Source organism: Microtus ochrogaster, chromosome 8 (assembly GCF_000317375.1).
Source record: "Microtus ochrogaster isolate Prairie Vole_2 chromosome 8, MicOch1.0, whole genome shotgun sequence".
Classification (NCBI taxonomy): domain Eukaryota; kingdom Metazoa; phylum Chordata; class Mammalia; order Rodentia; family Cricetidae; genus Microtus; species Microtus ochrogaster.
The window spans coordinates 64,611,328-64,626,660 of record NC_022015.1 but is presented as its reverse complement, the minus strand read 5'-3'; the positions used below and the strand labels follow the sequence as shown (position 1 = coordinate 64,626,660).

The 15,333-nt window shown below is 38.6% G+C and overlaps 1 protein-coding gene across 4 annotated transcripts in view; it reads right to left on the bottom strand.

The window, feature by feature from the left end:
- Positions 1–3,777: 3,777 nt before the first annotated feature.
- Positions 3,778–15,333, bottom strand: part of Pcgf5 (polycomb group ring finger 5) — a 45,386-nt gene continuing 33,830 nt past the window's right edge. For 3 of the 4 annotated variants that reach the window (XM_026781368.1, XM_026781367.1, XM_005352174.3), the window contains exons 8-10: positions 14,389–14,478; positions 10,050–10,109; positions 3,778–4,368 (exon numbers count right to left, since the gene is read on the bottom strand). In XM_026781368.1, the coding sequence (XP_026637169.1) occupies positions 4,321–4,368; positions 10,050–10,109; positions 14,389–14,478 (198 nt within the window). In that variant the 3' untranslated portion in view covers positions 3,778–4,320. The remainder of the gene's footprint in view (positions 4,369–10,049; positions 10,110–14,388; positions 14,479–15,333) is intronic. The other variant, XM_026781369.1, reaches the window with a different exon arrangement.

Genomic DNA, 15,333 nt, shown 5'->3' with positions numbered 1-15,333 from the left:
TGCATGAGAATTTAAAGCGATTCTTTTGAAATGTTTAATTTTCAGAAAATTTTATCATTTTCTGAAAAAGTGCCCAAATATTTTAATTCTACTAGAAAATATGGTGTAAACTTACTATTTGTGAAAATCATGTTCCAGGAAAAGAAGGACTTTCAAATGACCTGAGAAACACTACAACTTAATCCAATTAAAGCCACTAAGGACATTTTATGCATTTTATCTTAATCTCATGTTTTCAATCAAAACACACTGGAGCAAAGCCCACCAAGTAAACCCAACCCCATGGTGATTCTGTGCTCTGAAGGGCGTCTGGTCTCTAGAGATCTGTTCAGGCTCCCATGAAGCAGGCCCAGCAGATGCACCACGTATGTCCCTTACTGTTCTCCAGAGGATTTACACACTGTAAACAACCGGAACAGCATTTCAGGGCGTTATGATTCTAACCCAGAAGTTTGGGCAAATTCAGACTTATGTTTCACTGATATAAAGCACAGATTTCTAGAGAATTCCTTATCCAATCAGAGGAATGGATGAGGGATATGAATGGCTCAGTTGCACAGTGCTTGCAGACCAGACTACACAGGACCATGGGGCAGTTTCATTCACTCTGCAGTTGGTCTACCTCAGGTGGATTTTACCTTAGTGGTGGCGCAGAGCAGACCAACAACCCCAGAAAAAGAATGGCGTGCTGAAACATTTTTCAGTGCTTTTCGTCAAAATTTTGCCACATGGCTAAGTTTAAAAACAATAAAGTAACTGCTAAGAAAGTCACTTTTAAAGAAAAGACAATCACAGGCCCTTGGGGAATTTCGCTTTTCAAAATAGCAAAAGTGCATCTGTAAATCCAGTAGGATGTACTATGTATGTCCTACACAGGAAGGCCCTTCGGCACTTCTACTAAAGAGTGTCTACCAAGAAGCCCGGAGCTAAACAGGCATAATTTCCTTCAGGCCACCTCCATGGAATAAAAGGCGTCTTAAAATTTAAAAATCTAAATTTTCTAAGTCTGTATTTCACCCATTTTCATGGGGACGGTATTTCTTTCTTCCTCACACTTGAGGATTTTCTAAGATCCACTGCATGGTGCTGAAGCAAAGGTGCACACACCTGAAGGGGAATATGCTGGCTGCAGCGGAGACACTTGACCTGCCCCACCCAGAAATCTCACCGCAGTGCATCATGGGCAGTGCTTCAGTAAGCGATGTCACAGTCTAACAGTTCCCATCCTCTCAACTGTCCAAACTCTCTCCAACACGGTTACTAACAATAAAACGTCTTTGGTGATACCTATATTCTTATAAAACTCTTTCTAAAAAGACTACTTTAGCTTGTTAAGTGCCTGTTTAGATATGAAACCAGTTATGAGACAGATAGAGATGACTGGAGACTTACGCAGGAAACCTAAAACAGAATGCACTTTAGCAATGAGGCACTTTCTTTTAAACAGTCAGTAAAGCTTAACGGTTCACGACATTATATAACATACTGGGTTCTTTCTTCTGTGCTCACTGCATTTGTCCTGTGAAACACACTAGTATGGGGCAGATGCTTGGTGAATAAGGAATATGTAAAAGCTGCCAAAAACCATTATTTTGGATACCCAAATCTCAGACTTAATAGAACCTCATCAATGAGCCTTTTAGTTTATTTTTTAAGCTTGGAAAAGGACGTTTTCATTTCTCTATTAACTGATGTGATTACTGCAATTTAAAGAGATTCTTACAGACCACAGGCATTTTTATAGCCAAGATTCCTTGGTCTCTTTATGTTTGAATTTTAAGGCAGGTAAAACAGGTAACAAAATCTTTTCTGGAGTAGAATTCTTTAGTTTATTGCTTAAGGAACAACAGATTGAAAAATAATGTTCATTTATTCTTAAGTGTATAGATCCAGAGTGCTATTCCTGAAGATTATTTAAATACACAGGGTCATGCTAAAGAAACCCTGTACATGTAAAGCTGCCCACAAACAGTGCCTGCTCATGTTTCCCACAGCGGGTACGTGTCACACCAGTCAAGGAAATGTTCCACACTTGGCTGATGTACCAGAGGAGGCGGCTGAAAAAGCCCGATGCCACCAGCAATACCACATTACTCATGTTTCCATATGACATCAGCCGTCCTTAATGGTGTGTTTTGGCACATACTCTATTGCATCTCAGTGAAAACACCAATGCATAACATTAAATAAAGAAGAATTTTTATAAAACGGCTGTTTTATTAACTGTTTCCTATGTATCCCTTGGAAAATAGTTGTAATATGTCAGGCAACTAGAAAAATTTAAAGTAATCTTATATATTTAATTCACCTATGGCCTTAAGTTTTGGTTGGGGAGCCAAACAGCTGAGTCAGCATGTGGCTTTCAAAATTGATTTTGACTTAAATTTATTATAATTAACCTCCATGTTTAAAATACACTTATCTAAACGTGACAAATATAGTATCTTTAAAATTTTTTTAGGGGCAACTAGGTTTTATAAAATGTCAAAATCATTTCTATAGTCAGATAATAAATTGTTTTTTTTTTCTTTTGTTAAGTATAATGATCATCTCTAAACTTTAGAGTAAATGAACTGCCTTTTAAACCCTGTTTGTGAGTTCTTCCAGGAACGGCCATTCTAACAAGATGAAGTTACAGATGCTGTGGTCTTCTAGTGCAGCGAACTTTAATACACTTTTTGACTTGGAAAAAAAAAAGATAAAAGGAAAAATAATCCCAAACTTTTAAACTTTTATATTATGAAATATGCCAAGATTGAGCTACACTTTGTTATTTCTTAGGGCGCACTCTGGAATCCAGAAAGCATTAGCTTATGACATATTTTGCTGGAAAGCATAGAGCACCTGTGTTCAGTCTTAACAACGATGTGTGAACACGCAGTGCTCTTGTCAGATTTCTATAAGCGGTCATCTTCCCTCATTTCCCCACCCCTCAGAAGTTAACTTGTTTCAAAGCAACCAACTGACATATTCCACAGTTTTCTTTTTCAACTATGTATTTTACAAGAGCTAAAATGTTACTCATGTAATAAGGTAACAGAGGACCTGACTTGCAGGCTAATTTTAAAATGAATGGAAAATGGAAGCAAATTGCCAACATCAAGTACACCATCATGGTTCTCACTTCTGGTACACCCACCTTTAATGAACTCACAGTTAAAACAACAATCCCACTTCTCCTGTTTACTACAGTAACTTAATAAACTACCCCAAACCACTAATTTTGGTTAGAATATTTATCTACTACATGGCATTTATTTTGTTTTGTGCGTATGGTTTGGATATGTGCTGTGCAGCTAACAATCTGGATCAGTAATTTGAGATTTTGGAAATCCATAAATGAACGAATATTACCTAACATCTTAGTACTTAAAACCATCATACATAACCCTCTGCATGCTACAACACACGCCTAAGGACAACTTGGAAGAAACGATACTTCATAGAACGGCGTCAACAATGCAATGATGCACACAACATGGGCCAGACAACTAATGGAGTTTTGTAAGCAACACCCACTTCCCTAAGACAGTAACAGACGTCAACATACTCACACATTAATTTATTAGAAGTCAGTATGATCAGCTGCCAACGTTACGAACTTCAGTTGTCCAAATCATATATGTTTTCAATGTGAAGGGCTAATATGACTTCCTGTGCAATGGCAGAGACTAGCCAGACCTTTCAGGGTATCTCACATTGTAATGTGCTCTGGTCAAAAGGTAACTGGAATTCTTCACAAAAGGACTTACACTCAAGAATGAGCTGGTATTTTGGTTTTTTTTTTTTTTGGCTGTTTATTCTTTTTTACATAAAAGTTTACCAAGAATAGGACAGTGGTTCAGAAACCACTTTTCTAAATATATTCTTATACAAAATAATTTCAAGATATAATTATACTAGGTTCTTGTACAGTACTCTATTTTAACAAGAATAAAAGTATTAAGTATGTGAAAACTGCAACACCACAAGGATTGAGCCATTTTACTAGTGTAATTAACATTAGAACAATCTTGCAACAGGCAAGCAAAATATTGAGAAAGCAGAGTCACGGCTGCACACCTAACCGAGTCCAGCCGTGCCTTGCACACTGTGAGACGAGACGAGTATCTTATGCAGATGGTCAGTAGCAGAAGGGCACTTGGATTGCTCCTAAGAGAAACGACATGAAGGAAACTGACAATTTTGAGACAGACGATGCCTTATGTGCATGCTGACAATCAGACTGTGTCTCTCGAGTCCACACACCGTCACTGTGCAATCTGTCGACGAGTAAACAAACAGTGCAGGGTTCCTTCCGTGCAGGCTGGGCCCCTCGGCCTACCCAAAATCAATTCTTGGTCGGTACTGCAATACCATAGGGTACGACTATAAAAAAGAAAGTATGAGTAAGACTGTGTTTACATGAGAACAAGAGTTTATACAGAAAAGCTCTGAAGAACTGGGGATTATAATTTATACTGACTGATAATCATTAATTACAAAAGTTAAAAATTTAGGTTGTCATTCAGGTTACTATCAGTACCTCTCCCTCCCTTCCTCCTTCCCCTCCCTTCCCTTCCTGTGGAGGGCCTATGGAGGACTACATGCTGCACCCCAAGAGCAACTCTGTGGGCTGAGCATTTGAGCCCTGGATTCTCTCATGGCTACTGCTGGTGAAAACCCACTGAACCACACAAGAGTAAGAGACCCTATTCTGCGAATGGGTAAAACTGGAATTTCCACAATATTGCTAATACATTTGATACCCCCTTCCTTTAGTATTTAAGATCTATTTTGAAATGGTCTTTAGCAGTATTGAAGACATGTACCTAACTGTTACATGGAATGGGGAACTGCCTCCTTTCAATATGATATAGTGTTCACAGCTATTAGATGATGTAAGTAAAGTAAAAGCTTTCATTCTCCTTGGTGCTGTTCTCCGTACAAAGGCTCTGGCATCCAGGTACCCAACACACAGTCCTGGGAGAGAAGGACCTCCTGCAGATGGAGGTAAGGGCCACTCTCTCTCTCCACCTGCTTCATCACCTTCACCACCATAGAGAACCAAATCATTAGAAAGCAGTCTGCAGAACTGACAATTTTCCTGTTCTAAAACTGGCAGGTTTTCATTTTTTAGTGAGATTCAAAGAACTAACTATCAAAGAACCAAGAAAAGGATGAGATGGCCACTGACCAACGTTCTGCTACCTCAGGATAGGTAGGTGCAAAGCCTTCAGTAGAGAGCACTGACTGAGATTCTGCAATCCTGAGATGCCCTTCCAGAGACTCAATGCTGCTATGTCCTAAGAGCAGCTAGGACAGGACAAGGGAGTGGTGAAGATGCATGGGCCTTGTTCTCAGCTGAAGACTAAGCAAGTGCTGTTTCTGATTTAATGGGCTGGCATACACGTCTCAGATTTGCAAGGTTCCAACAGTCTTAGCCTTATTCTGCTTTTTAATTCTGTTTACTTGTACTCACCTTAAGTTTTACTCTGGTCTTACAGAACCAGCTTATAACCAGGTAGCTGAGTACAAAGTCCTCTATTTCTGAAGCCGTCAGATCTTTGAGACCACGACAGTCCCCTTATCTAACTTTATTAAGCTCCATTCTATTCCTCTCCACCTCCAGCTTTCCCTTATCATAGCCTTTCGAACTTTACTTTCTATTCCTGATTGACTCCTGCAATTAAAATTTACCCGTTTTAGAATATGTTCATTATATAGAGTCCAGCAACAATTCTATTGGAGGTGAAAAAGAGACATAGAAGTAAAATAGCTTGGTTGTCAATGGCTGACATTTTCTGTTTGGGGTTAAGATTCCTTTTTTTTCTCTCTCCACTCCCCCAAAACTTGTGTTTGTTCTGTGGACACATAAAATCCAATAATTTTACTGAAATGTGCAAATTCCTGACATTTCTTTCCCCTTTTAATTTGGCAATTTAACAAACATAAAATATCATTTTTACATTATTTCTTGACTTCTAAAAAGTTAATTACATCTACATTTTGTCAATTATATTTCCTTTCTATAGCTTGTCCAATCATGGAAAGTTTCTTCTTACAGATATATAGTAGTTGTTATGTCTAATGTCATTAATCCATTTCCTGTCAGATACTGCAAAATTTATTAGATTCCTGCCTTGTACTTTTCTTTTTTTTTTATTTATTTTACTTATTATGTATACAATATTCAGTTTGTGTGTATGCCTGCAGGCCAGAAGAGGGCACCAGACCTCATTACAGATGGTTGTGAGCCACCATGTGGTTGCTGGGAATTGAACTCAGGACCTTTGGAAGAGCAGGCAATGCTCTTAACCACTGAGCCATCTCTCCAGCCCCTGCCTTGTACTTTTCAATATTAATAGTTAAGTCATGATTTGTCCCCTTTAATTTTCAAAGGTAAAGTGTGAAAGATTGTCTCTGCTAAAAAATCATTTGCCTATGTTTTCTTCACCTTTTATATTACAATTTTTAACATTTATTGTTTTGATCCATCAAGAGTGTGTATCTGTGTATAATCTGAGACTTGAGTTGAAGTGCCTTGCTGTGGTCTTAGTGCAATTAACCAAGAGTCCCAGATCTGCATCCGACCTCCAACACTGCGGTCTTTGAATGTGCCATTTCCAACATCCCCTCTACTGCCAGCTCCAATGCCAGGGAGGGCTTGACTGGCGAGACACACCTGTTTCTCAAGGCCACTGTGTGTTCTCCTGGCTTTAAGTGTTCTGTATTTACACTCACATGGCTGTCTTCCTCAAGATTGAAAACTACAGCATTTAAGAATTTTTTCTTTGATTATCTTACTGTACAAAATATTCCCGTGTGTGTGTGTCTGGGGAGGTGCATGTTCATCTCTCTCCGTGTATGCACATTTGTGGAGGCTAAAAGTAATCATGAGAATGGCTCCTCTAGGACTGTCCACCTTATTTTCTGAGACAGGGACTGTCATTCACCTGGAGCTAGCCAACAGGTAAGACTTGCTGGCTAGGGAGCCACAAGAACCCACCTGTCTCTGCCCCCAGAGGACTGGGATTAAATATATATCTGCCCAGTTTTATATGGGTTCTGGGATTGAATACAAGTCTTCACGCCTGCAAAACAAATATGTTACCAAGACATCTGTATCTACTTAGTTTCCCTTGGACACTAAAATTTCCTTTTTTTTTTTTTTGTCTAATTGTTCTATGAGTGAAAAGTTGTGTCTGATGTTTATGTCTATAGCCCCAGGGCTAGAAGAATATCCCCAAGCATACTTACAATGTGCAACAGCTATTTTTAAAGGAACATTTCTGCCTCAGCCCTTGGAACCACTGCAATCAGAGGCTCCTGGACAAGAGCTTATCTGGGAGCAGTTCTCTCTCCTCATGCCTGTGTAGATCAGCACCTGACTTGAGCTCTCAGTGCTCTGATGCACTGTTGCATGCAGGAGGCAGTGACCATGTCCCATTCATGACTTATCTGAAAATGTGACTGACCAGAAACACCTAGTTCCTGATTTGCGTGAGTTTAACTTTGTTCAGTTAAACAAGATATTGTAAAAGTATGCAGAGTTACATTTAACTTCATAATTTGACTTAGTGTACAGCATGACATCTAAGATGCTATTTGAAGTCTGTATGTGTGAAACAAACTCGGGATATTCATGAGTAGTTCTTTGTTTTGAGGAAATATACATTGACTAAAAAATTCTGTAATCACCTGCCCTTATACTTGACTTATTTTTAACAGTTTTATTAAAAAAACCTCCAAGATACATACAAGGAGACAAAGAGGAGACAGAAAATGTGAAATATTAATTGGTAAATCTAGGTAAAGGATTTATTTGAAGTAATTACTTCAGTTTTCAATTTTCAAACTTCAAACTAAGTAGTAGGAAAATGAGTACTAACCTTGGATTTTATCAAATGTCTTTTCAGCATTTACTGATTTTCATTTTCGAGTATCATGAGATATACTAGCTTGTTGTCTTTGTCTCTATAATATTAAGCTATTCTTGCATTTCTGATAAAAATTCTACCAGGCCTTGGTTTTATCCCTTTAGTACATTTTTGCACATTATTTAGTAATATCTTTGCACTTATATTCAAAGTGATATTTGGTTCTAGTTTTCAAAAGATTTTATTTTTATTTTTAAACTAGGTGTATATGTATGGGTCTGTGCTTATGTGAATACAGGTGCCCAAACTGTCCAGGGAGGGGTCCATTCCCTGGAGCCACCTGATGTGGGTACTAGGAACTTAACTCTGGTCCTCTGCAAGACAAACATGCATGCTTAATGCCTGTGCCACCTTGCTTGGTACTAGTCTAACTGTATTCACTGTCAAGTTTTACTGTTATATTGACGCTCCCTTTATGAAATGATTTTGGGAAAATTTAAATGCAAGATTTAATTTTCTTACAAGATTGTTATCCACAACGAAGCGTTGAGGAAAAGGAAGTGAGTGTGTGGGTGAAGATTTGTCTTATCCGACGTACTTCTACACTTAGCATCAGAGCTAAAGAGCAACTTCATCTCTCAGGAGACCGACAGCAATATGAAGACAGATGTGGAAGTGATGGACCATGGGTTATAATACAGACAAGGTTATCACCCCTGCCATTTGGAGTTTATCAATCTCACTACATCAGCTAAACTGTTTGCTCAGCCCTGGTGCTCATCTGCACAAAGAAGAGCTTCCTTTCTGGGTGGCTTGCTCTTAGCCCATTTAGAAGTATGTCAGGTTACTCCATGATGGAGGTAGGTCATTGGTTAATTAATAAAGAAACTGCTTGGCCTGATAGGATAGAACATAGGTGGGTGGAGTAAACAGAACAGAATGCTGGGAGGAAGAGGAAGTTAGGCAATCGCCATGCCGCTCCCCTCTCCTGGGCAGACGCTATGAAGCTCCGACCCAGGATGGACGTAGGCTAGAATCTTCCTGGTAAGCGCACCTCGTGATGCTACACACATTAATAGAAATGGGCCAAGCAGTATTTATATGAATACAGTTTGTGTGTTGTTATTTCGGGGCATAAGCTAGCAGGTGGTCGGGAGCCGTGCTGCAGGAACGCAGCTCCTACTACAACTCCATTCCTAAAAAAAATGTATCAAAAAGCTCATTTTAATGAATTGAGATTCCCATAATCACAGCATTAACCAAAAGACCAAAATTCTAGATATGCTGCTCATTAAAGTTTCTGCTTAGTGACTTCACAAGTATTCTTTTAAGACACAATATAAACTAATTTGTCTCAACCTTAAAACTGCAACACTGAAGTTTGCTAGTTATTGACTACTGGAACCAGACTGATGATTTTCTTAATTACTGGGGAAAAGGGCAATGGATTATTTTAAAGAAATACTACAACTCATCCATGAGATTAAGACTGACCATGTTATCTCTGCATTTAGTAATATAATATTTATGCCTTACTGTATTGTACACTCTTCTGTTCTCCATTTAAAAATATTTACCTTTAAATATATGTATGTGTGTGGGCATGTGCTTATCAGTGAGGGTCTCAGATGCCCTAGAACCAGAGTTTAGGTAGTTATAAGCCACCTGATGTGGGCTCTGGGAATCAAAACTGGTTTTGAACTGCTGAGTCCTGTTTCCCAAATTTCTAAAATGTGTTTTTATTAGACAAAAAAGTTTTTCTTAGACACAAGTTTAAACTCCTTGTGTGTTACAAGTGAACTCATATTCCTCTGTGGTAGCCAGAGCAGCAGTTAGGTGGGCCCGGCAGCCAGATCACAATTAAGAGTTAGCCCTAGCCCTATTTAGAGTCACTCAGTTTGACATTTCCTCTCAATATAAGACAGATTAGAGATTTCTCAGGGGATGAAATAAATGATTATTAAAAATTCCTGATTCATAAATAATAGTTGTTACACACAATTTCATTTTTAGTTCAGTAAAATGGTTAATTCGGGAGGAATGAAATAATGGGAAACTTGTTATTTAAGTTTGGAAAGACTTTAAAAATTGCTCTTACAAAGTGACAAGTCTGAGAACTTGAGTTTGGGATGGGGGTGGTAAGCACAGGGCACTGTGATGGTCATGTGTACCGCCATGAGTGCCTCTTACCTGATACAAAGTGCCATCCTGAGAGCAGACTTGCGAGGTTGAGCAGTTCAGACAGCGAAACTGCGGAGGAGATGAACTCATCAGATAAGAGGCATCCACAACGGGACACATTTAAAACTTGTTATTTAAAGTAGTTTAATGTCAAAAGTAAGTGCCAACATGAGAAATTTAAATAAACATTGAGGAATGGTTTTTTTTTTTTTTGGAGGGGAAATATTTAGTAACCTAGTGATTGGTAAATTTTAGTGTTAAGTAATTTTAACATTTATCTATGGAGGTTTTTAATAATTTATTTGTTTGTTTTTAATATTCTAAACCTACCAAGATGGTATCTTACCCCTTTCATTTCATTTTCAAATGCTAGTTTCTGAGGCATACCCATCTCTCAGTACAGAGGGTACCATCATCTTTCTTCTCTTAGTACAGAGTGGGCACCATCTTTCTCCCACCTGTTCCTGAGATCGATCTCTCCTACGCCTCTTCTTCAGCTACTCTGAGAACATTACTTAAGATCAGAACTCTGAGGGGCAGGGAACTCCATCAACCTTTGAGGGACTGAGGCATTGCCCTTTTACTTTCATACTGCTTAGGTTAGATTCTTAATCCCCATGCCTGTTTTAACAGCACTGATGAGCTCCTTGAGTCTGTTTGATGCGCAGGTTTGCAGTCTTAATAGTTATGCAACTAACTTCTAAGTTATGCACATATGTAACACAGTACATTCTTCCAAATGAAAAAAATTAAATGTAAAAAAAAGCTGGAAAATTAAATTTAAATTAATCAGGAAAAGTTTAACTTCCCAAAGCCGACTTTGTAAGATAATAAACGTCCCCAGGATTTCTGGAGCTGGTCCTGTATTATGCACCATGCTCACTGTCATGCTCTCAGGACAGCCTCCATCCCTGTCCTTTTCTGGCTCAGGCGGTCCTCAAGCTCTAACCTACCACATTTGTCTGACTGTGCAAGCTGCAAAAATCATTCAGTAAGAATAGAGAGTTAAGATAGAAGTGATTTCTTGAATTTTTCCTATTAATCTCTTTGGTATCAGTTAAAACAGATGTTTTTTCCCCCTAAAACTGCCAGAAATTGCAAATCAAGCGATGAGAGGCAGGCATGGTGCTGAAGTGGCTGAGGCTGCAGGAAGAGCATTTGGGCAAAGGCAGCTAGTCTAACTAGACAGCGAGCAGGAACAACACCGGTCTGGTCCGGTCCGTGATGGAAAGCTGAAGACGAACAGATAGATGCTGACAGTAGCTCTCATGGAGTGGAGGGAGAGTGGATGAAGATCATAACACAGTTTAACGGAGACACTGTTACTTTTTTACATTTATTAGACTAGGCATTCTGCTAAGCATTTTAGCACATAATATCAATTCTTGCTAAATTTTCCTACACAGGTACTGTCACAAGTTTAAGGATTCCAAGAACTGAGGAAAAATTGGGAGGCAGAACACAACTGGGAGAAAAAGAAAGCTTCAGCATACACAGCAAAAAGTGTTCAGAACACAAAAGCAGTTCCCAGAAGTCAACCAGAAGACGACAAACTCATGATTAAAAGGGTAATAATATGAACACTCACAAAGACGTTATGTTGCTAATATGAGCACCAAGAAGTCAGAAAATGGGCCTCTTGTACATTACTGGTACAACTAGAACTTGTGAAACTTTTTTCTAAGAACTGACAACCTCTCACACTGTGAAACCTAGTCCATTGAAAACCTAGCAATCTAGGCAATGGCTATGCTTGATCATTTGCAGAAATACATGCCTTGTACTATATACAGCACTGCTTGAAATGTTAAAACTAAAACAAACTCCTAATGCCCACCAAAATAGTTAATTAAATTATACTAGTACTGCAAACTGAATTGTATCAATATTTTGAGAAATAACTTCAAAATGCAATGGTTTTCCATAAGACATATCAAATGAGAATAGACTTGCTAGCAATATATATGATTCTAGCTATGTCTCAGAAAACTTATGACCACTGGCACTGACATTATGAAGAGAAATACTAGATTGTTGGCAACATTAGACAACTGAGTAACCCTGACAGAAACATGAAGCTTTAATTCCATACCCTCAACTTGTAGAAGTCACAGAAGAAACCTGGCCACTGATCATGTCTCCCAAAATTTCTCTAATGATTCAGGTGTTCACATGAGTAGAGCCTTCTAGAAATGACTCAGGGCCGCCCCAAGCCTACTGAGCAGAACTGTACTTTGCCATCATCCCTAGAGCATTTGTGTTTGTACCAAGATTTAAGACGCACTACTGTTATCCTACTAGTCAGCAACAGATCAACCCTAACATTAGGAGTAACAACTGCCAAACAAAAATACTGTTATGAACTATGAAAGTTATAGCAACTGTTTGACTAGGTATTTGGTTTAATTCATAAGGATAACGATATTTTAAAATAATTCATCATGAGGAGAAGGGTAGAAGCCACCTAGGGTCATCTTTTCTAATAAAACTAAAACCTGAAACCTCACAACTGTGTGGTCAGAAATGTAATTACATAAAGACTAATTTAGTTGGCAGTCTGTTAGCAAAAGGCTTATATGAGTTAATCCTTTCATGCTTTGACATTAAAATAACTAGCAATGCTGAGCTTGATGGCCCATGCTTCTAATGAGGCAGAGGCAGGAGAATATCAGTCTGAGTTTAGTTAGCCTGTGCTACTGAGCTCCAGGCCAGCTTGAGCTAAATAGTAAAATCTTCATTCAAAACACAGTCCCCCACCCCAGGCACATGCAAATGGACACCATGGGCAATTTTCACGAGAGCACTTGTCACAGACAGGTGAGCCATAGGAGAGGTGACCTTTAACCTGCAGTCTGGCCTATTCCCAATGATGAGTTCTAGCACTCACATGCTGAAATGCCCACTGAACTAGCAAAGAAAGACAGAATTACTTTTTATTGCAGGACTGTTACTGTAGAATTTGAGTATTTGCTTCTAACAATGCAGACTTACCCTCTGCAGTGTGTACCTGTACCTGAAACATTTCAGGCTTAAGGATCCCATGAAACCATAAAGTCTACAAACAAGGCAGATTTTATTTATGTGATGAACCCTAAAGTAGTCTGATATCTTCTTCAAGGATACACCACTAGAATGTAAATTTTCTTCCCGGTCTTGAGAACATTTTTGCCAGTGACTAGACTACTGAGCCTCACAGAGAAGATCCATGCAAAAACCAGATAGGAAAACAACAAAAATCTTGATTTAAGAACTTAGATGCTTCAATATTATCACATCATCACATTTTCTTCTAAAAAAGTAGACAAATATCTTAAGCACTCTATCGTACAAGGATTTTTGAGGTTTGCTAACAATTCAACCGATGTTCCTTAAACGTCATGTCATTACTGAAACAGTCTCCATCACTATTGGTGAACACTACATCACCTACACTGTGTGAGGTAACAACTAATGTGTGCTGTATCTCATCAATAACACTTTCATAAGAAAATGCAATAAACCCTCGTAGAAACATGATAGTGTTAATGTACAACATACTGTATTGTAAAAACCACACTCTTACTGCTTCATGGGTGAGCTGGGTGCTAAGCAGCGCAGCTTTCTACTCGATCTTAGGTGCATTTATGTATGCAGCTCAGGGGAATCTGTGGTAGCATTGCTCACAATAGTGCTCCTTACTCCCAGACAGGCTTGTAATACAGTACGCAGAGTGCCTCACACATTTCCCTAATATTCCTGGCTCAGGTGGACTCAAAGAGGTTTTTAATTTTATTTTTTTTTAGAACATAACCAAAAATACTTACAACACACACACACACAAACCAGTTTTGGGGGGAAGGACTGACCTTAGGTTTTCTCCTGTGAAAAATTTCTCCCTCATCACTATGGCCAAAAGCACAGGAATCTACTGCTGGATCAGAAACCTCTGCTAATGCAGTTATCCTTAAGTCCGGCTTTATACTTTCAGTGATCATCAAATCCTACCCACCTCTTCTCTCCACCACAGCCCCAGTGCTATCAGGGCAGAAAAGAGTCTGTCTGAGCCCACTTCACTCACTCACATTTCTAGCAGACACAAGGATTTAGAAAGTACACGATACCTCTGCCCTCAGCCTAGCACGATCCTGGATATATTTACTGCTGGACTTAAAAACTCACCTTCAAAATATTTAACATAGTCACTGATCTTGTACTTGGACCAAGTTTTTGGTGCTTGGGAATAAAGAGGATCCAGTTTCTTCTCTTTCCCAAATTAATTTCTTAAAGCTCCTTAATGATACTATTAAATTTAAACTACATAATAATATATAACTAAATATACACATAGGTAAATATAAAAGCAATTTACATTTTCTCCTCTTAGTCGCCATCTTGTCATATAGATGAATTCCATAGTATGATCCTTCCCCATAATTTCACCATTGCACAGCACGTCCAACTTTAAAAAGAATAATTAAAATAGATCAGTCCAAAGAAAAACTGAATTCATACTTTTATGTATTTTCAAATTTTAAAAGATTCAATTAGTTATACCAACATAAAAGTACCGGTTATAAAACACTGACTTTTTTTTTTATTAAAACCACTCTCCCACAGAATGACAATGGTACAGATCTAACTAGATAAAACATCATTTATCTTGAGCTACACAACCACATCTCATGTTGATATAGTTTACAAATACAGTACCAACCATCTTGATTCATGTTTCTGCAATCCTACGTTTTATTCTATAAACATGGGATTACTCTGAATGAGAAGAGTGTAGCAAGTGTATAGAGATGTGTAGAGAGTGCAGACATGTAGCAAACTCATTCTAAATTCACTACTCGAAATCCTCTGAAGTTCCTGGGATGTAAAGGAGTTTCACCTTCTCCTTAGCGGGGGTGGGGTGTGTGTGTGTGAAAAAGATGGGGAATATGAGGCATTACACCTGTGCTCTGGGCTATCATGGGATCAAAGAGACGGGGCATTACAGCTGCTGCACAGACCTGTGCTCCAGGCTATCTGGCCTCTCGGGTGTACTTGTGGATCCTCTTCTCCCTCTGTATAAAATGTCATAACAAAGTGTATGTACAAAACCTCCCCCTCATGTTTGAGGCTGTAGGAAACCAAGCTTCGAAAGGCTACAAGAACCTTGTGTGTAGTTTATAATTCAACAAATAATATATAATCTATGTTTATCAAAGATCCTATAAAAGAAATATCTCAGTCCTTTAGTTTCTAATGAAAGAAACTGGTTAAGATTTTATTTCAAGTGTGGAGGGGAAAGGAGTCTTTTTTTTTTTTTTTT